The sequence below is a fragment of the Furipterus horrens genome, unplaced genomic scaffold (genome assembly GCF_987537825.1).
Source record: "Furipterus horrens unplaced genomic scaffold, mFurHor1.1.pri manual_scaffold_3, whole genome shotgun sequence".
In the NCBI taxonomy this organism is placed as follows: domain Eukaryota; kingdom Metazoa; phylum Chordata; class Mammalia; order Chiroptera; family Furipteridae; genus Furipterus; species Furipterus horrens.
Genome location: NW_028327173.1, coordinates 125,712,265 through 125,736,223, shown reverse-complemented (window position 1 = coordinate 125,736,223; position 23,959 = coordinate 125,712,265). Strand labels below are relative to the sequence as shown.

The following is a 23,959-nucleotide window of genomic DNA, read 5'->3' as shown; positions in this document are numbered from 1 at the left end:
GGGACAAATGCCAACTGTTCCCATTTTGCTGACAATGTTAAAAAATCAATTGCTACAACACTCAGTTTTCAAAGAATATCATTATCTCTAAATGAGAGTATAATCAACTGAAATCCTAAGACTCAAGATAATGGTGCCTCTCTGATTTGCAATATTAGTTTTAAAAATTTTAATGTTCTGAAGTGTAAGTAAACACATTTCAACAGCTTTATATATTTTCATATATTTTATTTTTTAACACTTAGAATTTTGCAAGCTAGCAGTAAAATATTGCCCTCAATATTTTACTAATTAGCACCGTATACCTTTTAAAGCTAACTGGAACAGTTTCATTGTAAATGATTATAAAATAAAATGATCATTTCAAATGCCAAATTAGTCTCAAGTAACATGTGAACAATTAATTTTATCATTATTTTTGGCTTTATGCACAAAGGTGTATTTCAAAGATGAACTTAATAGTAAAATCAGTTCTGTCAATCTAACAAATCAAAGTACCACAGTTTAAAGCAATATTTAATCTCTGAAATTATTATATAATTAAAGAGGCACATAAGAAAGTTAAGAAACCAGCTATAAAAACGAAAGATACTACATAACTTAAGAGTTTCTTATTTTTTAGAAGAATGAGGAAAATTTCATGGTACAAGTATCAGTTACACATATGGTTTGTATATGTCAGTATCTTCATGCTTTACTTAGGAGTTTGGCCTTACCAAAAAGCCATCAGAATGTTCAGGGTAATTCACAGGGACAGCTGGAGGCCTGAAATAAAATTGTTCAGTGCAAAAGATCCCAAGCCATTCATAGAACTTTAAATGGAAACCTAGACATTTAACTCCTATTTGTTTTCAACTGAAAAAACTTTTGAAAATGTGGAAAAATATTTAATTATATTCAAATTACTTTCACACATTAAAAAAGGGGATTTTTCATTTCCTGTTTTTGGTATAAGAGCATTCTTCAGAGCTATGGGGTTAAGTTCAAAGCCACGGCTGACTGCTTACTAGCATGCCTGTTTTGCATACCAGTAGAATCCAGTCCAGTTTTGCCATTTGTGGATAACTATGACAAGATACAAAAGCATGTGTTTGCCATAAATAGCTCTGGCTAACAGCAAACTGCTCACACTGAGCAGATCAAATTCTCTATAAGGAGAGCAGTCTGGACTACAGCCAAATCCTACTCCTACTGTTTAAAACTGCTGTATCAATTATTTTTTTCCAATTTGCAAAATATATTAAATAGTAGCTGAATGATAACTATGAGAAGTATTATTAAACTTGTGAAGGACGTTTTACAAATTATTTTCATTATAATCAAATATACAATAAGAGCTTCCATCTTCTACTACTTAACTACTTAGAAATGTAAACGTGAATTAAAAAATAACCACCCTAATTTATCCAGAAAACATATCAGGTATTGAAGAATATTTATGTCAAAGTGCAAAAAAAAATAATTTCTGATTTCCATATTAACATATAAGAAAATAAATAAACTAATGCTTATAAAAGTATCCCTCTAAATAATATTTTATATTAGTTGGCTTTAGGATAGTGTATTTTTTAAACCAAATAAACCCAACAAACTGGAAAATATCATGCATGAATGTTGTACAAAAGAATTCTTAAATGACCAGTGCAGAGATTAATAATAGCATTTACCTAAGAAGTTGCTTCAGATAACATCTGCAAAATGTCCAAGGAAAACAAGGCAACGTTCTGTAACATGCCACAATTTTTATTGCAACGTGGCCATTTTGTGAGGGTGGGGAGTTTGATCTCAAAAACGTTCCATTTAAGGCTCTTTTATACAGAAATTGCCATCATGACTGATAAAATATCTTTAGTGTTGCAAGACTTACATGGTAAACATAAAACTCCTACACTTATTCAGTAGTGTACACTCAATGGAAAACAAAAAGGCATTAATAACAGCTAGTTCTTAAGAAGATATGCAGGTAACAGGAATGAACACTGAGGTACTAGGATAAGTTGATGACAGTTAACACAACTTAATTGGCATTCCTTTTGGGGGTGGGGAGTTAACTCAATACAAAAAGTGCTTTCAATGCATAGTGTTATATCTGTGCTGCCATGTCACAAAAATAGGCTTGCCAAGGCAGGTGAGGTGTATGAATGCTGGAGCCTCACAGAACTGCAATCAAATGCAACTATAAATAATACTGAATAAAGTTTACCATCTGACCAGTGGATAATACTTTCAAGGCATTCAATTAGGTTACCCCTTGCAGTATTCTAAGCTATTCACATTGACAATCACATTCACTGTAGTGCTTGCTGCAAGGGAGGCATATAACCAGTTGTTTTGGCTAAAATATCATGGGAAGGCATTCCTTGGGTTCTACATCAAAGTAACAGTATTAAACAGTCTAATGGCAATCATTGATAGGCTGCTTACATGAATGATATCTCCTTCATTCATTGTGTTGGAAGGACCCAGTGGAAGAGAAAAAAAAAAGAGAAACAAAAACCTAATACTATTCCAATTGACTGAGCTGGAGAAATGAAAGCTCCTTAAGATCCAGATGGCACTTGACTGTCATTTTATAAGGGTTTTCCTTCAAGTGAAACTACTACGTTGCCTCCCAATTTCTCTCCAAGTGTCGAACGGTCCTTTATGTCATCCAAGCCATTTACTTGCCACTCATGTTTAATACCTAAAAAGAACAAAACATCCCATTACCTTATTATAATTAAGAAAGAGTAAATCCTCCGCACAAAATATTCAATACTTGTACCTGTAAATTTCTTTTTAATGGCATCTTTAGAGCTCGCATAAATCATCTTGCTTTTTAAAGGTGCACTTTCAGGAGCCCTAAAGAAGAAAAAACAATTGTTGAAATTCACTGAAAAGAAAAACAAAGGCAAAACTGACTATGTTAAGAACAATCCTTGCATTTTAAAAGTACTTTTTTTCTTTTGTTTTTACACACCAGAATATAAATACTAGGTCTTCTTTCTTAGACTCTTTTGTTTCGTATGTGGCATCGTACAAAGCATATCGGCAATCATTCAGAGGTAGCAACTTCACAAAAGATGTGTAGGGGTCCTCTACAGTATCACCAATGTCACCCACCAAGATCTGCTTTGCTTCCTCTACAATTATTTGTCTTTTGTCATCGCTTAAACAGAAGAGAACTGCTTTCTTTCTTTTTTTGATCTCCTCTTGCGTAGAAGATTTCCTTACTTTCATATCATTAAAAACTTTGATGACTTCATCATTCACTGTAACTCCAGAAGCCTAAATATAAGAACAAAACAAAACAAAAAAGGAACAGTAATTCAGAACAACTATTTTGGTTTTAACCAAAATTACTATTTGCCTAGAGAGGATTCACTTGTCTGGACATCAAAAATTGCCTTTCCATGCAAGCAGGTAGTTCAAACAGATTTGCCATGGTTCAAGGATCAATATACGATGTACCTAAGGGCTCTAACTCATCCCGACCCATTCATCTTTTCGAAAGTGGTTTGCTGGTTGAAGGAAATGGAAGGTAGAAGGAAAGGGACAGACACAGGCTGTCCCATCCCTGAAAGGTTTCCTCTTTCACTGGGTGATGTCAGAGCTTCAGGAACAGAAGGAAAATACCTTCTGTATTGTGTCAACTCTGCAGGCCTTAAAAAAACACTTTAGGGTTTCAGTTAATGCTTCTACTATTTTTTTCTTTAAAGTCATTCTAGCCAGTGCCGTTGCCTCATAAGGAAAGAGAATCAAGCTTAAACTTCAAACCGCCCACAGCTTCAACGTAACTGCCTCACAGCGCAAATGCACACACTAACATTAACGGATTTAGTTTAAAAGCTTTTTTTTTTTTTTTTAGCGCGAGAAAGCATTTTAAGAAGGCTTTTCCCACCTCCCTAACCTCCCTCAAAGGATTTTTGTTACAGGCCATCCAGACCCTCACCAAAGCCTTCAGCAAGGGCTTCCGAGCACGTACCAATTTTAGATCGCGCCTGTTAGGTAAAATTGGGCAGCTAAGGGCAAACGCGGCGTGAGCGGGTGAGCTCCGCAGCCTCCCACGCTCCGGTCGCCGCTCCCAGTGTCGCGACGCCTCCTGCCGTCTCCCGCTCCCCTCAGGCCCCGACCCCCGACCCGCGCCCAGGCCCGGCCGGTGCCCTCCCCGCGCCCAGGATTCCGAAGAGCGGCAGGGCCCGCCTGGAGACAGAATAGCGGAGCCGCAGCACAAGAGCGCCCACCTTTGAGGCCAAAATCAGGTTAAAATGGCGGCCTCACTCTCAGGCCCCGCAGGGCGGGTTGGTCGCCGCGCCCCTGCCCTCGACCCCCCGGCCGGCGCGCCCGCCTTACCATAGTGCCCCTGGCTGTGGTGGCGGCGGCGGCGGCTGGGGCTCCGGCGAGGTGGCACTGGGATGAGAAGGAGGGGCTGGCGGGCAGCAGCGAGTGCGGGGCACGCCGGGAGCTGCAGCCAGAGAGGCGGCGGCGGCAGCGGGAGCGGCAGCGGCAGCGGCGGCGAGTTGGGGGGCTGCAAGCGGCTGCGGGCGGTCACGTGGGCACGCCCCGGGCAGGCCCGACAGCCTCCCGGCCCCGCCCGCGTCCTCGACCTGACCCCGCGCGCGCGCCCAGCAGGCCCTGTTGACTGCGCGGCGGTGGCCGGAGCGGCTGGAGCTCAGAAGCCTCCGCCGCCCGTAGCTGCCTGGGGAAGGCGCTCGGCTCGAGGAGGGGCGTCTGCACGCGGCCTGAACGAGGGCACTGCTCCCTCGGTCGGTGCGTGTGAGGGGACCCGCCCACCAAGGTGTCTTTCTTTTATTCACCCGTGGTTTCCACCGACAGGGGCTGGATTCCAGCGTTTTGAGTCATTTTGGAAAGCCCCCATAACTTGTCAGATCTCCTTCCTCCAATTAAATGAGATAAACACTCTAGGGGGTTACCTAGTTGATTGAATTACTCCGGGAAAAACAAAATGATAAACAGGTGGAAAAAGCACTTTCCCAAGTCTGTGGTTGAAATAATAATAGGCGGAAAATTTGGGAGTAACATCCCTCGGTAGTAATATCCTTTTATATATCAGACCGCGTAGGAAATGGGTCGTAGTCTCTGCTAGTAGTCTTTTCTTCGTGAAGCCGCAGCTATGACAGCTGACATCAAATAAGTGAACCCGAGGGTAGAGATTCCTCTCTCATCTTGGCAATCACAACCTCTTCTAGCAAAGCTTGTATAACTGAGCCAAGGCTTTTCTCTAACCTTTTTAATACTGAAAAAGTATGGCATTTACCAGAGAAAAAAATGTCACTTTATACTTTGAGGACATTTTTCATAAAGATTAAAGTAAACTGTGAGTTTATAATGAAAATGTTATGAGTGAAACACTTTATGTATTTTCTATAATGAAAAAGATTTAAGTGTTTAATAACTTTGACCTGAGTTATACCTCCTTTTCTCCTAAACATTTACGATTTCTATCTTACTTTCTTCATTTGTTAAATTGGTAAAATGAATTTAAAACTCTGTTCAACAATGAAACTTATTTTGTGAAAAAGACTTGCACTAAAAAGGTAGACTTGTTATTGTCCCAAATTGTTGGGAACAAAATAGTAAGTCCAGATACACCTTGAAGCAAACTAAGCCAGAAAGAAGGGCAGTGCCCTTTGGGCTGGGAGAAGAGAGTCTGGGGTATTCATCTTGGCACTGCCCCTGTCTCTGTAACCTCCAAGGGCGTCCAGCCCCTGCGTGTCTCAGGTGCTTCATCTGTAAAACAAGTTCTGATGAAGTTGTCTTTACAGTCCTTTTCAGCTTTAAAATTCAGTTTCCTAGTATATCAGTGTTTCTCAGGAAATAGTGTGAATATGTTCTCAGGATTAAGTAAGTTTAGGGATGGAAAATCATGAGAAGAAGTTTTGCCCTAGTTTGTGTGCTAAATTCTTGTATCCAAAATTTAATATATTTTAAATGAAGCATGTTAAGTATTGCCCATGAAACAGATCTAGTTTTTATGTCCATAGCTTGTGTTTATTCTCTTAATGGGCAGATTGACTTAGTTTAGAGAAAAAAATTGAGAAATTCCCTAATGTCTAAGCATGAATCTCAAGCAAGTAGATAACACTTTAACATTTAGTTGGTACATAATAGTTTATGAAACCTTTCCCTTTCTTTATGTCTTCTGAAATTTCAAGAAAATAATGGAGAATGGATCTCCAGGGCACCAAACGTAAGCTCTGTGTAGGTATCAGCAATGCTTGTCCTTCATATACCCCTCCTCTCAGGGTCTTCTTGCCTTCTCAGGCTTGAAATTGGCAGCAAAGAGATTCTACAGAGGCCACAGCCCTGGCAGAGACCAGATCCATGGACACTAGTTGAGGTGTCAGAACCTTTCCTACCAAACCTAGGGATTCCGAAGATGTTAGGTGCTCCCAGCTGTGACATCAACGCCTCTCCAAACCTCGCTGTCCCTAGACTGTAGGCTCCTTCAATACCTGAGTCCTACTCATCTTTGAATTTCTGGAACCTGGCACATAGATGATAAAGTAATACATTCAAGATGCTTCAGTGCTATAAAGAGAACAAAAAGGAAGCTCCTGAAGATTGGGAGGACTTTCTACATGTCCTTGTGAGGCTCGCTCTTAGAACCTCAGGGTCAGTAGCAACTCCTCTTCATACCTGTTGTTTATAACACTTAACACCACTTATTTGGTAAAGGGACAGCATTATCAAGCATTGTTGCATGAGTTTTGACCCCTGTGTAGTGGAAAGGTCTGAGTGTCAGGCATCATATGTATTAGTTTCCATCACCACAAATTTAGTGGCTTAAAAACAACACAGATTTATTGTCTTACAGTTCTGGAGGCTAGAAGTCAGAAATGATTCCTCTGGAGCTAAAATCAAGGTATCAGCAGCGCTTCATTGCTTTGGGGGGCTGTAGGGAAAGATCTGTTTTCTTGCTTTTTCCAACTTCTAGAGGCTGCCACTTTCCTTGGTGTGTGGCTCCAGTTGCACCACTCCCACTGCTGCTTCGGTCACCATATCTCTGATTCTCTCTCACCTGACTCCCTCTTTCACTTCTAAGTACCATTGTGATTACTTGGAACCCACTGGATAATTTAGAATAATCTCCCATCTCAAAATCATTCTGTTAATCATGTGCAGTCCCTTTTGCTATATTCTGGGTTCTGGAGTTTAGGACAGGGACATCTCTTGGGGCCATTATTTTGCCTACCATCCCACATCTGTCCCCTTTAGCAATGTCAAGCTCAAGTACTAGAACACACATCTAAACTATAATTTTCCCTTTGCGGGACACAGGAATGGCAGCAAAAAATAACCATTAGGAACTAAATGAGAGTAACCTCAAAGAGGATGGATGGCTCTGAATGAAATCTCAGCTCCCACATGGTAGTGTCATTTATTTAACTGCTCTAAGCTTGTTTCCTTGTGTGTAAAATGGGGATTATGTTACCTCCTCCCTCTTGGGATTATGATGAGGATCAAGTGAGATAATGTATGTAAAGCTTCTACCAGCACAGGAATAGGAGCCCTGGGGCCGTTGTTACCACCAACCAGTGCCCAGTGAATGAAGGTGAGAGCATGATTTTACCCTCACAGGCAACAGTCAGGAAGCATCCGGAACCTTACTGGTGTTTTGTAAGACTCAGCTCAAGTTTGTTTACTCAAGATTTCTTAGAAAATCAGGAAAGTGAACACCTCCTAATGCATATTCTCCCGAGAAACAATCTAGATGAAGATTCTGTGGCATGTAAGAATTTAAAATCATTTTTAAAGTCCTATCTAAAACAATAATTTGGAAGGTTATACAGAAAAATTCTGTTTGATCCCCACTTCTTGTCAAGGCACATCACTCTCAGCCCCCAAAGCCTCTTCCCGACAAAGATAAATGTAAGCACGAAGACACTCACAGCTTCAAAATGTACTTTTCTACCCACGTGCCTTCTTGACTCTGACACATTCCTCCTACCCCACGCCTGAGCTAATAGACTAGTAAGGCAAGTCATGTACTTTTCTAAATTCAGATTTGAACTTAGAATTAGAAAATAAACGTAATGAGAGATGTGTTGGAGTCTAGTTTCTGTGACTCACTCTCTCAGCCACAAAACTCACGTTGAGTCTTACATGCCTCATCTCTAGTTCTTTCTAATTTAGGAACATGACCTCACAATTAAGGAATTTAGCAGTCTATGTCACGTGAAGAGGTAATGAGCTAGAGGAGAGCAGCAGTGAAATGCAGTAAATAGTGAAATGTAGTTTAAAACAGTTTCAAATTCTGTATTTATAAATGCCAATTTCAGTCTATTAACTTAGACATTTTAAGACATTTATCAGATCCACTGTCAGTTGCTTGTGATATTAATTCAATCATCATAATAAGTAACAATCAGTTACCTAAATTATACAAATGATACAAAAACAGCATCTGAGAAAAGCAACTTGCTAGTAATTTATTTAAGATGGAAATCCTTTGTTTAGCTTACTTTACTACAAAAGCCATAGGTTTTAATTTTGCCACCTACTGAGTATTAAATGGTATCTCATTGTGGTTTTGATTTGCATTTTCCTAATGGCTAATGATGATGAATATCTTTTCTTGTGCTTATTGACCATTGATATATCCTCTTTGGAGAAATGCCTATTAATATCCTTAGTCAATTTTTCGTTGGTTATTTTTCTTTCTATTAAGTTGTAAGAGTACTCTATGTATTCTGGATATGAGTCCCTTATTAGATATATGATTTGCAAAAAATTTCTTCCATACTGTGGGTTGTGGGTTGTCTAGCTTTCTTAATGGTGTCCTTTGAAGCAAAAGTCTTTGAAATTTTCATGAAGTCTACATTATCTAGTTTTTCTTTTGCTCCTTGTGCTTTTGGTGGGGTATCTAAGAAACCATTGCCTAATCTATGTTTATCTTTATATGCTCCCATATTTTTGTCTAAGGCTTTCAACTTTATATTTAGGTCTATGATCTATTTTGAGTTACTTTATTAGTATGATAAGGTAGGAGTCCAACTTCATTCTTTTGCATAAAGATATCCTGTTGTTCCAGCACCATTTGTTGAAAAGATTATTCTTTTCCTCAAATTTATTTTTTTGAATGTCATTATAATTAAGCCAGCAATAATATTCTAATATGCTATCAGTTTTTAGATTTATAATTGCTTACTGGTGAATTAAACTGATAAGAAAGGGATTTCTCACCCTGGCCAGTGTGGCTTGGTTGGCTGGAGTGTTGTCCCATTCCCTGAAAGGTTGCTGGTTTGATTCCCAGTCAGGGTGTGTACGGGAGGCAAACAATCGCTGCTTTTCTCTCACATCGATGTTTCTCTTTCTTTCTCTCCCTACCGTCCCCTCTCTCATGAACATCTCATCGAATAAGAAAAGAAAAAAAGATTTCTCTTGTTTTTCATAGCTGGATTACTTCTGTGTTTGAAAATTAATTTCTTAGTAAATGTATCAGTGGAAGTTTATTTATTTATTTATTTATTTAGTTCTATTATGTGTCAGGAACGGTGCTAGACACTGAGTATAAAATAAATTTTTATCAAGGAAGTATTTACAGGAGAAATTCCAATTTCTCAAACATTTTTTTCTATACATTGCTGATAGATCATTTTTTTTCCATTTTCTTTTCTGATTTGCCCAAACTAGTTTCAGTAGAATGAGTTTTTCCCTTTAAATGTTACAACAAAGATTTGATTTTTTGATTAGTTTTTTGTATATTAAAAATTTTAAAATTTTCTGTACATTTAATTATTTTGTACATTATCAAAAAATTTTGATAGTGGCACCTGCCATTATCTATTTTCTTTTTTCTTTGTTCCTATCAAATCCAGTATTTTCAAGCATATGGTCCCTGTATTTATAGAACTTGCAGTCTAGTGAGAAAATAACAGGGATCCCTGGTATACATAAGGGGAATCTATTCTCACACCAGTGGTGGATGTATCCCCATTGACCATATCTTTGCCAACACTAGTATATGGCTGACTGTAATTTTTGCCAGTTTGATTGTGTGAACTGGTATTTCACTATGATTTTAATTTGCACTTCCCTGATTACTAGTGATATTGACTATCCTTAGCTATGCCAGTTCACATATTTTCTACAATTTTCTTAGGATCATTTTTAATTTTCCTTATTTGTAGTGGTTCTTTATACTCATATATTCAGTGTATCAATGCTTTGCCTGTTATATACATCACAAATATCTTCTTCCATTCTCTGGACTATCTGTTAATTTTGTTTATGGTATCTCTTAAGTAAAGAAGTTAAAATTATCTGATGGAATGCAACAAGTTATTCCTTTAGGTTTGTGCCTTTTGCTTTATGTTTATGGTTTATCTTCTTCCCTTTCTCCCTCTCTTCCTCCTTCCCTTTCCTTCTCTTCCTTCTCCTCAGCTTCTTTTTCCTCCGTCTCTAAAACCCTTCTTCCTTCCTTTCAAGAAATCCTTCCTCCTGGCTGCTGTGGCGCAGTGGATTGAGTGTCGGCCTGCGAACCAAGTGTCGCTGGTTCGATTCCCAGTCAGGGCACATGACTAGGTTGCATATCAGGTCCCCAGTTGGGGGCGCAAGTGAGAGTTAACCACACAGTGATGTTTCTCTCCCTCTCTTTCTCCTTTCCCCCCTCTCTAAAAACAAACAAACAAATTATTAAAAAAAAAAAAAAATCCTTCCTGACCAAATATTTGATGAGGTGAAGGAATTAGTATTAAAGTTTTTTTAGTGTAATAATGGTATTAAGGCCTTTTTGTTTAGCGTCCCTTTTCTTTATTTAAAAAAATATTTTTTAAAATTTATTTTTAGAGAGAGGGGAACGGAGGGAGAAAGACAGGGAGAAAAACATTAATGTGTGAGAGAAACATCAATTGGTAGCCTCTCGCACATGCACCAACTGGAGACTGGGCTCTCAAACCTGGCATGTGCCCTGGCTGGGAATCGAACTGGCAACCTTTCGCTTTGTGGGATGCTCAACCAACTGAACCACACCAGTCAATGCTAGAGTCCCTTTCTTTCTTTCTACTTTTTAGAGTCCCTTTTCTTTTAGAGATATGGTCTGAAATATTTACAGATTGAAATAGTGTGATGAGTAGAATTTTCTTAAAAATAATACGGGGCAGGAGTTGCTGGTGCAGATTAAGTAAGATTGACCATGAGTTGGTAATTGTCAAAGCTGAGCAGTAGGTATACAGGGGTTCATTATACTATTCTTTATATGTTAAGTTTTCCCATAATAAAAAGCATAAAAATAGAGGAAATTCTTTCCAATCTTGATATAAAAATATTTTCCTATATAAAGTTTTATTTTTTTTTGTTTATGCCTTTAATCCCTGGGTGGCTCTGAAAGAACACTGTAAAAAGAATGATGGAACAGGTTTTCAATGGGCTATTCAAACATGGTCAGGAAGGAACGCTTGTGTGGTTGGTTGACAGGGTCCTATGACAATCTTTGTCCTAGGAAAGCCCTTTCCAAACCAATGAGGACAGTTTGTCTTGGTTGTGTGGGGACATACTTTTTGACCCAAATTTGAAGAATGAAGCCTATTATTGTTTAGGAAATAAGAATAACCAGAGGAAGTAGTTGATATTTCATAAAATATATTTAAACTCTTAGTCTTTTTTTGACTGTTTATTCTTTTTTGGCCATTGGTCAAAAATTTTTAATGTGATAACTGTATTTTTTAACTAGTAATATAATTTTAATAAAGCTTTCATCTCAAAAAGTTAAATCATTATATTCTGCCCTTGGAATGCCTACCTTCAAAGTAACATGAACATTTAGAGAGGAAGTGCTTCTTCTACATTTGAGTTTGGGGAAGTGGCAGATGTTTTTAGATCTGCTAGGGAAGAGTTCAAGCTAAGAGTCTTTGATCTGCTGGGATTTCTAACACATGTGAACTCTCACTATGCTTTCTCTAATTTTACCAGATGTAGCCAAATTGTTCATAGTGAATCTATCAACTTATAACTTGCGTTAGTTTCAGATCTCTTGCTTTCTATTATGCTGGATGGATTTCCAGATGGTCTTTTGATTTGTAGTTTGCTCATTCCCCTCCAAGAAATTGTAAAGAGATGGTCTGGACTGGTGGACTCTTCATCTGTGTCCTAAGAGATGGCATTGTTAGGCTACCCAGTAAATTAAATACAGTACTTAGAAGACTCTGCCATAGTTAGTTTAGACTTTAGAGAGGAAAAAAAAATCTGAGTTGAAATGAAGGAGGAATATTAGGAAGAAGAATGTGGCTTGAAAAATATGTCTTTTCTTGCTCAGAATGAAAATGAGACTGTCTGGCCTCATTGAGATCCATGTACTCTCAGGATGAAGTTAAATACCGTGTTGTAACACAACCAGCATGCATCTCTTGGCTTTCTTTCTTGCAAGTTTCACAGCCATAGTATTTTATTGAGTATCCACTATGGTCCTGGCACTTTATTCACTCAACTCTTTCTACAGAAAGGTTTAACTAATCTATTATTAACCCTAAGGGCAAACTAAGCAGAAATTCAGCAATAGTTCTTCAAAGAAGTACATTTTGGTTGTCTGCTTGTCTGTTCTGTGATTAAGAATTAGGTAGTTCTGCCCTGGCTGGTGTGGCTTTGTGGATTGAGTGCCAGCCTTCGAACTGAAGGGCTGCTGGTTTGATTCCCAGTCAGGGCACATTCCCTGGGTTGTGGGCCAGGTCCCCAGTTGGGGACATGCAAGAGGCAACCACACATTGATGTTTCTCTCCATCTCTTTCTCCCTCCCTTCCACTCTCTCTAAAAGTAAATAAAATCTTTAAAATAAATAAACTTAGCACGCGCGCGCGCGCACACACACACACACACACACACACACACAAATAGGTGCTTTGGACTCAGAGAAGAGATATCCTCATCTCTACCAATTCTCAACTGTTAGTAACTATAAAAATAAAAATCATTTTAAATTGAGAAAAAGAACATCAAATACTTAACGGTAACTGTCTCTGTAGCTTCCATTTTGCATGGAGACAACAAATACATCGTTGATGAGTTTATGTAATTTGTACTACCCACTGGCATATTTCTCATCATTTGATCCATAACCTAGCATCAGCATCCAAGAACTTTGAAAGTGCTGCTATAATGTAGCAGACTGAATCATTCTGAGTCATATTGCTTTTTGAACCCTTCAAATAGAAACTTGAAAGCTTGATATAACATAGAAGAATAACAGAAATGAGATAGCTGAATAAAGTTTAATATTAGAGTTTGAAGCAATGAGAAAATGACTACAGGGCATTATTCCATACATTTATTTATTTACACTGTAATTCCTCCAAGAAAGAGTTTAAAATTGCTTAAAAGACACATGGTTGAGATATTGCACTTCACTATCCATATATCACATTTGAAATTTTTAAAGGAGCACAGGGATGATAAAACATTAAAGTTTAGCCTTAAGTTTCTTATTGGTCAAGTCAAAAGGGAAAGTCCTTGAGTTAAATAACTTTAATTAGCTAATAAAAAGAAGCATAAAGTTTGTAAGGAGAAACAGTTTTCTCCTGGAACTAAGTCCCAAGAGAGATTCATTGAAGTGAATTTTGCATGTCTTTGTTCCCATTTAACACTTACAAAAATACCATGGTGCATATTGTGTCATCTTCATCTTACAGATGAGGAAACTGAAGATAACAGCAGTTGTGTTGACTGTACACAGCCAACACTGATATCTTTGAATTAAAAGCCTACACTATGCTGGTCACTGCCACTCAGTGGACACAGACTCATCTACTCAGTCGCAGTCCCTCTGGCTCCAGCACTGGGGCAGCAGCTTGAAAGGCACCAGTGGCATACAGGGAGGAACTGAAGAGTCTGGCATCAAGGTAAACAGAGGCCACTGTCCTTTTGTAAACCCTCCCCAAAGAGACTGTAGGAAGGACACAGATGCTGAATGGGCTGGTCCCTCACCCATGTATGGTGGATAAAAATTCAGGAGGGATACCTCAGGAGCGAGGAGTTGCAGCCCAACACCAGGCCCCCAGATGAAGGTTCCAGTGCCAGGAAGATAAGTCCTCACAACTTCTGGCTGCAAAAACTAGCAGGGATATAAAGAAAAAGCCATGTTGAGATTGGTAGGAAGGGTGGAGAAAAGGCATGGTCTGGTCCCACACTCAAGTGTTTCAATGGTTGCCAGATGGGAAGGAGGTGTGGGGGAATGGGTTAAGAGGTGAGGGATTAAGGAGTGCAAATCGGTAGTTACAGAATAGTCATGGGGATGTAAATACAATATAGGAAATGGAGTAGCCAAAGAACTTATATGCATGACCCACAAACATGAAAAATGGTGGGGGAATTGCCTGAAGGAGTAGGAGGTGCTGGGTGGAGGGGGCAAAGAGAGAAAAATCAGGACAACTGTAGTAGCATAATCAATAAAATATGAAGAACAGTTAAAAAAAAGTGTCAAGAGAAATTTAAAAGTACATCAAACAGAATGAAAAAAAAATGACACATCAAAATTTGTAGGACATAGCTAAAGCAGAACTGAGAGGGAAACTTTTTGCACTAAATGCATCCATTTAAAAAGAAGAGCCCTGGCTGGTGTGGCTCAGTGGAATGAGAGCTGGCCTGCAAACCAGAGGGTCATGGGTTTGATTCCAGGTCAGGGCACATGCCTGGATTGTGGGCTAAGCCTCCAGTTGGGGCATGGGAGAGGCAACCATACATTGATGTTTCTCTCCCTCTCTTCCTCTCTTCGTTTCTCCTCTCTAAAAATAAATAAAATATATTTTTTTAAAAAAGATAAATTTTAAATCAATAATCTAAGCTTCTACCTCAAGATTCCAGGAGAAGAAGCCCTTAAGTATTAGTCATACCTGCTGTGCCTAACAGAAACAAAAGCAAAACTATTCTTTTTTTTTTGATTCAATTTTTGATAGATACGTATTTTTGCCATTTTATTGTTCATAGTTTTGATCTTTTTTTTCTTAAATAAGTCCCTTTAACATTTCATATAATAAGGGCTTGGTGATGATGAACGCATTTAGTTTTATCTTGTATGGGAAACTATCTGCTCTTCAATTCTAAATGATAGCTTTTGGGTAGAGCAATCTTGGCTATAGGTCCCTGCTTTTCATGACTTTGAATATTTCCTGCCAATTCCTTCTAGCCTGCAAAGTTTCTTTTGAGAAATCAGCTGACAATCTTATGGGAATTCCCCCATAGGTAACTAAGTTCTTTTCTCTTGTTGTTTTTAAGATTCCCTCTTTATCTTTAACTTTTGTCATTTTGATTATGAATGGGCCTCTTTGCATCCATCTTGTTTGGGACCCTCTGTGCTTCCTGGACTTGCATGTCTATTTCCTCACCAATTTAGGGAAGTTTTCTTTCACCATTTTTTCAAATAGATTTCTAATTTCTTACTCTTTCTCTTCTCATTCTGGTACCCCTCTAATGCAAATGTTGGACCTCTGGAAGTTGTCTCAGAGGCTGCTTATACTGTCCTTTTTAAAAATTTTTTATTCTTTCTTCTTCTTCTTGTTCTGGTTGTTTTTTGCTTCCTTATGCTCCACATCACTGATCTGATACTCAGCTTCATCCACTCTACTGTTGTTTAGAGGTAAATTGTTCTTTATTTCAATTAGTATATCTCTCATTTCTGATGGATCTTTTTTATGTGAATGAGGTACTAAGTTCCTTGAGCATCTTTATAACCAGTGCTTTGAATTTTGCATCTGATAGATTGCTTATCTTCATTGCCTTTAGCTCTTTTTTCTGGAGTTTTAATCTGTTCTTTCATTGGGGCATATTTCTTTGTCTCCTCATTTTGGCAGCCTCCCTGTGTTTGTTTCTAAGTATTAGGTAAAGCTGCTTTGACTCCATGTTTTGGTAGTGTGGCCAAATGTAGCAGGTGTCCTACAGGGTCCAATGGCCTCTCCTATCACCCAAGCTGGGTACTTGAGGTGCGCCCTTCATGTGGGCTGAGTACACCCTCCTCTTGTAGTTGAGCCTTGGTAGCTGTTGGCGGATCAATGGGAGGGATCAACAAGGCCAGTCAGCTGCAAGGATTGGCTGTGACCACTTATTACCCACTTCTGCCTTCTGTGGAGGATCAGCTGTGCAGGGCAGAGTGGTGGTGCTCTGATGTGGTCTCTAGCTGTCCACTGTGTGCACTGGCCCTGGGGTTTCCCAAGGTCAGCCCCAACCTGTTTTTACCTGGGGCCACCCTGCCTGAGCTATAAGGCAATCTGAGATGGCTGCTATTTGTGCTGGGTTTGGAGATTCCCAGATTAAGCCAAGCAGTGAATCTAGGGTGGCTGCTGCTAGTGCTGGGGTTGGGGCTCACTGAGGCCAGCTGTTGCTTGTTTGATAGGATTTAGGAAGTTGTGAAGCATGAGCCAAGATCAGCCATTTACACGGAAAAGCAGCTGTGGTGGGGTGGAGTCTCTGGGGACCTCTAAGGCAGGTCAAACAGTGTCAGCCAGGTTGATGGAGTATCATGGCTGCAGCGGTCCCCCCTGATTTCTCAACAGAAACTTTCCAGGCCAGAAGGGATTGGCACAAAATATTCGAAGTGATGAAAAGCAAGGACCTGCAACCAAGATTACCCAGTAAAGCTATCATTTAGAATAAAGAGCTCTCCAGACAAGAAACAGCTAAAGGAGTTTATCACCACCAAACCAGTATTACAAGAAATGTTAAAGGGTCTTCTTTAGGAAGAAGAAAAAAATGATTAAAAATATGAATAATAAAATGTCAATAACAACATATCTGTCAACTTAAATGTAAATGGATTAAACACTCCAATCAAAAGATATATGCTGAGTGGATAACAAAACAAGACCCATACATATTCTGTCTACAAGATACTCACCTCAGATTGAAAGACACACACAGATTGGAAGTAAAGGGATGGGAAAAGATATTTCATGAAAATGGAAACAAACATAAAAAGGTGGGGTTATACCAGACAAAAATAGACTTTAAAACAAAGGCTATAAAAAGAGATAAAGAAGGACCCTGAAATTCTACTTCTGGGTATTTCATTCAAAGGAATCCAAAACACTAAATCAAAGACATATGTATCCATATGTTCATTGTAGAGTTATTTACAGTAGCTAAGATAGTGCAACCTAAGTGTCTATCAATAGATAAATGGAAAAAGAAGCTGTGGTGCACACAGGGGTGGGCAAAAGTAGGGTAACAGTTGTAATACAAATGAATAACACAATTCTTTTGTGTACTCACAACTATGATATAAATCTACTTTTGCCCTCTCCTATATACACAATGGAATATGACTTAGCCATAAAAAAGAATGAAATCTTGCCATCTGCAAAAACATAGATGGATCTAGAGGGTATTGTGCTGAGTGAAATAAATCACAGAGAAAGGCAAATCCCATATTTCACTTTTATATGGAATCTATAAAGCAAACTAACAAGCAGAACAGAAGGATATTCACAGATCCAGAGAACATTTTGATGGTGCCAGGTGGGACTGGGGCTGGAGGCATGGGTGAAAAGGTGAAGGGATTAAGAAGTACAAATTGGTAGTTACAGATAGTCATAGGGATGTAAAGTACAGCAGAAGGAATATAGTCAATATATTGTAATAAGTATGTATAGTGTCAGGTGGGTACTAGATTTATTGGGGCGATCAGTTCGTAAGTTATATAAATATCTAATCACTGGGTTGTACACCTGAAACTAATATAATATTGTATGCCAACTATAATTTAAAAATAAAAAAGTTACAAAAATAAAACATGTTTCTGCATATGCTTAAGTAATAAGGACCCTACAGCCAATATTAATTGGACCTGTAGCCATATAGTCATGAGAACTAAATTCAAAGTTTGGAAGACAGTGGCTTTCCCCAGTGCTCCATGCAGCCTTGAGTACATATCCTGAGCATGTGGCTAAAGAGTATCAGGACAGAGATCTTCAGAAACTACAAATAAAAAAGGAGAAGAACCACATATTTACAATGAATAGCATTCCAAAAAAATGTGATATATATTCCCTTTTGTCCATCCTTTCACATTGTGCACAAAGATGAATCTGCATATTTCTCATCTTCTTGGCGCTACCTTAGTGTAATGAAAGATGAAATTTTGACAGCCTAATGTCATTTACTTTGTGATATTGGACAAATGCTATAAAAAGTCCATCTGAGTCTAAACAACAACAAAACCCTTATAGAATTTCTTTATTTAACAGAAAAAGCATTTACCATAGTTACTAGGTACAAAGGATGTAAACTTCTCTATTAATGGGCTTGACATGTAACAAAATGTGTTAATTTCTTTCCCTCTGGCACTCTCTTGCAATTACAAACCAACTGCTTTTAGAAATATAATTTATATGAGCTTAGAGACTGATCTCAGTAAGAGGTACCCAGCTGACTAAAATGTCTCTTTCACTATCTCGGACTTTTATGTGTGTGTTAACCTTGTTGCTGTATTAAATTTCATTTACTGAAGACATGTATGGGAATAAATGATATTTTTGTGTATGAGACAATCTGGTTGGAAAGATTAAAGGGCAATGTCTTATTTTAACTGGGTCTGAGACAGGTAACATGGAAGGGAAATTGCAAGTTTTAAAACTGACTTTCAGACTGAATAACTCAATAAGCAGTTGGTCAGAAATGGTTCCTTCTTAGTATTTATGGTCTAGAAGAAAAACAAATATAAAAGTTACTTGTTACTAACATTAACAAATTAAGAATATTAAGCAATACGATAATTTAAAATATGATTTTATTTTAGAATTCCCTCCTGAATATTTAAATGCTAAATAAAATTTTTAAGAAGTTTGGTTATTGGCATATGAAATCACAAATTTACTAAAATTTATAGACATGAAGACACTCATGCAAAGAATCCAGAGAATTTGATAACCTCAAAGTATCAGAAAAAGAAATGAAAGTAAAGAGGGGTAATTTCTGAAATAAGGAAAAGCTACTGCTACAAAACTGAGGTCTTTCTATGTCTTCCACATCTAAGAAATAGCACTTTGTTTTACTTTTAAAAATTTCCAGAGGATGTTTCTTAACTAAGTGGGTATATTCTAAATTTACTTTCTTTATTTTAATGAGAATCCCTCCCTTACTGTTACTGACAGGAGGTATTTTACTCTTCAAGGTCTGGGGCAGAAAAAGATGCAAACCATTGTTCTAAAGACAATAAAGCATTGGTTCCTATGGTCTGTATGTATCATGTATAGAAGTCCAATTCTGATTTATAAAAATTCCAGAAATTCAGAATACTTGAAAAAATGTATCACTTTATTTTTACACTTAAAAAGTTGTACATAGAAACTTAAAATACAGTTCTGTAAAACTGGAAGAACTGTCAGGGAAAAGGGAGGGTGTTACCTTTTATTGATTTATCATTAAGGAAGTTAAAAGATATAAAACAAAAACACAATAAAATGTTTAAAAAATTAAAGAACATTTTCAAGGTATAAATTTTATAAATACAAAACAAATTCACAAATTACTCTGAATGCTAAATAAATATCTAGTTAATAAACTCAGACTTAACACTTCCAGCCAGCCCTGGTACAGCACTTCAAGGATATAAATTGGCTTCATTCATGTGTAGTGTTGAAAGAATGTGCTCATTAAAAAATTCTTAGACATATATACTTTTTTATAAACTGTGCTATAACAGAAGATTTACCCAGATAAACCTTCCTTAATACCACACGCCTAAGAAAAGTCATCAATGACAAAATAAATCATAGACAAAAAATATTTTCCAAGATATTGGGACACATGAATGATCTCAAAATGTACAAAAAACTCTGTAAACCAGTACTGTATCCAATACATCTATCAAACTTATTAGATATTGAACAAAACTGTAGCAAAGGAAATCTTTCCTACATTCTCCTGAGTGGTTAATATTAAAATTGAGATATAGTGCAGGCCACACTTTGAAGTGGTCAGACAGTTGTTATTGCTTTATATATATATGGGTGCTTTAGAGCATGATTTAATGTTCCATTTCACGAACAATTTCTTTTCCTTAAACATATCCTTTAGAAGGACAAAATTAGATTCGTGATTTTTTTGCAGGTGGTGGTGTGCTAACTTGATCCACATTCCCAGGTGTGATGTGAAGTCCAAGTTTTTGAGCCTGAATATGGAAAAATGCTTGAAGCCTTGTTCCAGCTTTTGCTTCACTTGTGTTACGAGGGTTGTACTCAAAGCAGTTCGAAAACATTAACTCAATATCATCAATAAACTCAGCTAGAAAGAAAAAAATATAAATGAGATTAAATGAAAGTACTGTACATATAAAATCTGTTTGTATTATAGCTAGAAATGGCATTAAGAAACAGAAACCCACTTTTTTTCTTTAGACATTAAAAACTGAAAACAAGGTAGCAGAACTAAGCTTAAAACTGTTTGACTACATATACTTTACAATTGTTTTAATAAAACTATGCAATTATGTAACTAGGTATAATTGCATAGTTTCAATAACTAACTTCTATTAAGATCAGATTCTATAAAATCTCTTTAACTCACTCAATGCCCATCCATCTCTCATCTCCATATACATGGATAAGCATTTTAAGGACCTCTTGGGATGCCATCTGCACAATTACATTAATATACAGCATATACCAAAAACAAACAAACGAACCAGCATCTACTTCTTTAAACAAAAATATAGAGAAAATTATAAATCACTTACATGCTAATTTATATTCACATTTGTTCACCTTTTCACGAATTATATTTAAAGCAATGGGCTTTTTGATGATGTCATAATAGTCTGGAACCTGTAAAATCATTAAAATATTACTTTTCTTATATAAAATTTATCAGAGACAAGTGGTCAATTACATGAGGGTTTTGCACTGAAAAGCAGCAGCATATTAACCTGTGAATACTTTTATTCCATTAAAACCACATAATACATTTTAGTCACTTAATGTTGAGGAAGCCTATTTGATACTATAAGACGTGTTAATTTATTGTGAAAAGAAAAAGATTATGGTTTTGTGTGCTGTCTCTGTCTCTTTATATATCTATAAACATTTCTTTAATGAGCATTACTGCATTTGTAATAAAAAATAAAAATGTATGCAGCAAACCTTAATTGAGCACAAGAACTACTTGGGAAAAGTGAACCGAGTCAAACTGAGGTTTAATTTTTATAAGATGCTATTCAATGTTAATTAATCCTTTATATTCTTGCTCTAGAAATCTCCAAGTAGAATTCTGATGATGTCACTTTTTTATTCAGAAATCTCCACCCAACACCGACAAGTAAAACGCTTTATAATCTAGTTGTGTCCAGCTAGTCTGCTCTATTCAAACTACCCATCATTCCCCCATATCCTCATTTCTGGGTCTTCAACTTATTGCCCCTTCTTTCTGAAATTCCCTTATTCCATTTTTTACAACTGAAATTCTATCTTACTTCAATGACCAGACTAAATAGTTCTTCAATAAATAGTTCTATTTCCTTCCTCTGAAATGCTCAAATTAATCTCATTTTCTTCTCTATTTCTGAAAGACCATCACATAACTTTTACGATAGTACTATAACACTGTCCTATCTTTGTTATAGCATATCACATTCTGCCATATATATATGGTTGACCCTTAAATAATGTGAGAGTAAGGGGCGTCAACCCACTGCACACTCAAAAATCTGTGTATAACTTTTGACTCCCACAAAACTTAACTACTAATAGCCTACTGTTGACTGCGAACCTTACCAATAACATTAAGTCAATTAACACATATTTTACATGTTATATGTATTTATTATATACTGTATTTTTTGAAATACTCATCTGATATTTTTATTGATTTGAGAGAGAGAAAGAAGGGAGAGAGAAAGAAAAAGTTTGGTGTGAGAGAGAAACACTGATTGGTTTTCTCCTATACGTGCCCCAACTGGGGATTGAACCCACAACATTTTGGTGTACAGAACAATGCACCAACCAACTGAGCCACCTGGCCAGGGTTATATACTGTATTTTTACAATAAAGTAAGCTAGAGAAAAGAAAATGTTATCAAGAAAATCATAAGGATAATTCTACTGTACATTTATTGATACCGTAATTTTACATCATTTGTTTACTAGATGAATCGCCTGTTAGTACCTATATCAATATTGTCTTATATGATACAAAACACTATAGATGTTATACATATCACTAACACTAGACATCAAATATGAAAAAAATGTGAAGAAATTTATATTTATTTACAGGTAAAATGATTCATATATTGATAACGAAGTAAGCAGCAATCTGGTTCCTTTATGATATCCTAGTGTACATAATTGCTTCATGGTAGCCAGAAAATCACCAAAGAATTTTCCAATATCTATTGAAAACAATCCACTTGTAAGCGGACTCCAGTAGTTCAAACATGTATTATTCAAGGATCAAATGTATAAACAACTAGAGCACCATCTCTAATCCCTTGGTTAGATTAGGCCGTCTCTGGTATTTAAGAATACTTATTTTTTAAATCAATGTTTCTCAAACTGTGGTCTTTGGACCAGCACCATCAGCATCATCTGGGGATTTGTCAGTAATGCAAATGATTAGGTATCATTCCAGACCTCGTGAATCAACAATTCTTGGGTGGGGCCCAGTAATCTGTGTTTTACTAAGCTCTCCAGGTGATTCTGGTGTATGCTGAAATTTGAGAACCACTGTTTTACATAATAGAAATACCAGTAATGGTGCTCAGTTGAATTAACTCTATTCATATTCATTATCTTGAATAAAAATATTGAGGTTATTTCAACACAGTGCCATCAGTGAATTTTAAGAATCAGAGAATTAGAAGGGACTGAAGAGAGACTATGATGTCTAACTCCATTTTTTCCAATACTGGGACCAACTTTTCTTTTTTTTTTTTTTTAATGTTTTTTATTGATTATATTGTTACAACAGTTCCAATTTTCTCCCCCTTGTTCCCCTCCACCCAGCACCCCCCTCCCCCAGCAATCCCCCCCAAGTCCATACCCCTGGTTCGTAAAAATTAACTATCCCCCCCCTCTCAAATATTAGGACCCTTTGTAATCTTGTAAAGGACAATGGGCGAAGGTCTCAAGCTCCTCTAGCTGCTTCAAGCTGGACATGGTGGGACCAACTTTTCAAATGTTTTTAAAAAAAGTGCATAGTGATTTGACTATCTCAAAACCGCCAGGCAGACTAAATCAAATAATATACCGGAATACGTTTTATAAAGTCTAGAAATATTACCTGGATTTTAGAAACAAGTTTCAAAAAAGGCCAGCTGTCATCATGCCGTACCAATTCTACAACAAGTTGCTCAAAAGCAGACAATTCATGAACTCCTCCCTGTCGGCCTGAACTTCTTCGATTCAGTGTCATAGGAGATGATTCTAAATAAATAAATTAATTTTAGGTGATGACAAAGCAAAATATTTGATCACTTCAACTAAACAGGGCATATGAATACAAACTAAATCCAAACAAAACTGACACTCTAAACACTGAGATGTTAAACTAACTTACATCATGAGGTATGAAAATCTCGACCAAATATTCTTTATTTCCTTTCTATCTTAAAAATTTCCAATTGCATTAAACAGTCATTGGGAACAGATTGTAAAGTGAGTATAATACAAAAGAAAATTCTAGAACACAAAGTGGATTTTTTACTCTGTTTTATTAAAAATATGTTTTCAATTACAGTAAAGTCACAGTAAGCAGTTCTCCACTATTTCCTGAAATATATCAATAGGAAAGTTATCTCTTCAGATCTAGAAACTAGGCCTCTTTGTAAATTACTTTGCGTAATAAAAAATAATTCTCAATAATGAAGTAAAAGATTATTCTTATAAGCCTTAATTTTATATGGAGAATTTTCTTGAAGCCAGATGCTTTCTCATAAGCTCTAAGGTGTATAATGAAGTCTAAGGTGTACAAATTAGTAGAAGAGGGTAGTAGGACAGTCCACATATGAATTCAGCTTTTCTACTTAAATGTAAATCCACACATT

General features: G+C 37.1%; 1 protein-coding gene across 4 annotated transcripts in view; it reads right to left on the bottom strand.

Moving 5' to 3' along the window:
- Nucleotides 1–1,722: 1,722 nt before the first annotated feature.
- The window catches only part of LOC150015889 (cofilin-2), a 103,770-nt gene continuing 81,533 nt past the window's right edge, over nt 1,723–23,959 (bottom strand). For 2 of the 4 annotated variants that reach the window (XM_090270147.1, XM_090270145.1), the window contains 3 exons: nt 23,197–23,339; nt 20,657–20,744; nt 19,216–20,205 (listed from right to left, as the gene is read on the bottom strand). In XM_090270147.1, coding sequence (XP_090126273.1) covers nt 20,009–20,205; nt 20,657–20,744; nt 23,197–23,339 — 428 coding nt within the window. In that variant the 3' untranslated portion in view covers nt 19,216–20,008. Of the gene's footprint in view, nt 2,684–2,764; nt 2,842–2,959; nt 3,268–4,332; nt 4,526–19,215; nt 20,206–20,656; nt 20,745–23,196; nt 23,340–23,959 lie in introns of those variants that run through there. The other 2 variants (XM_090270146.1, XM_090270144.1) reach the window with 2 other exon arrangements.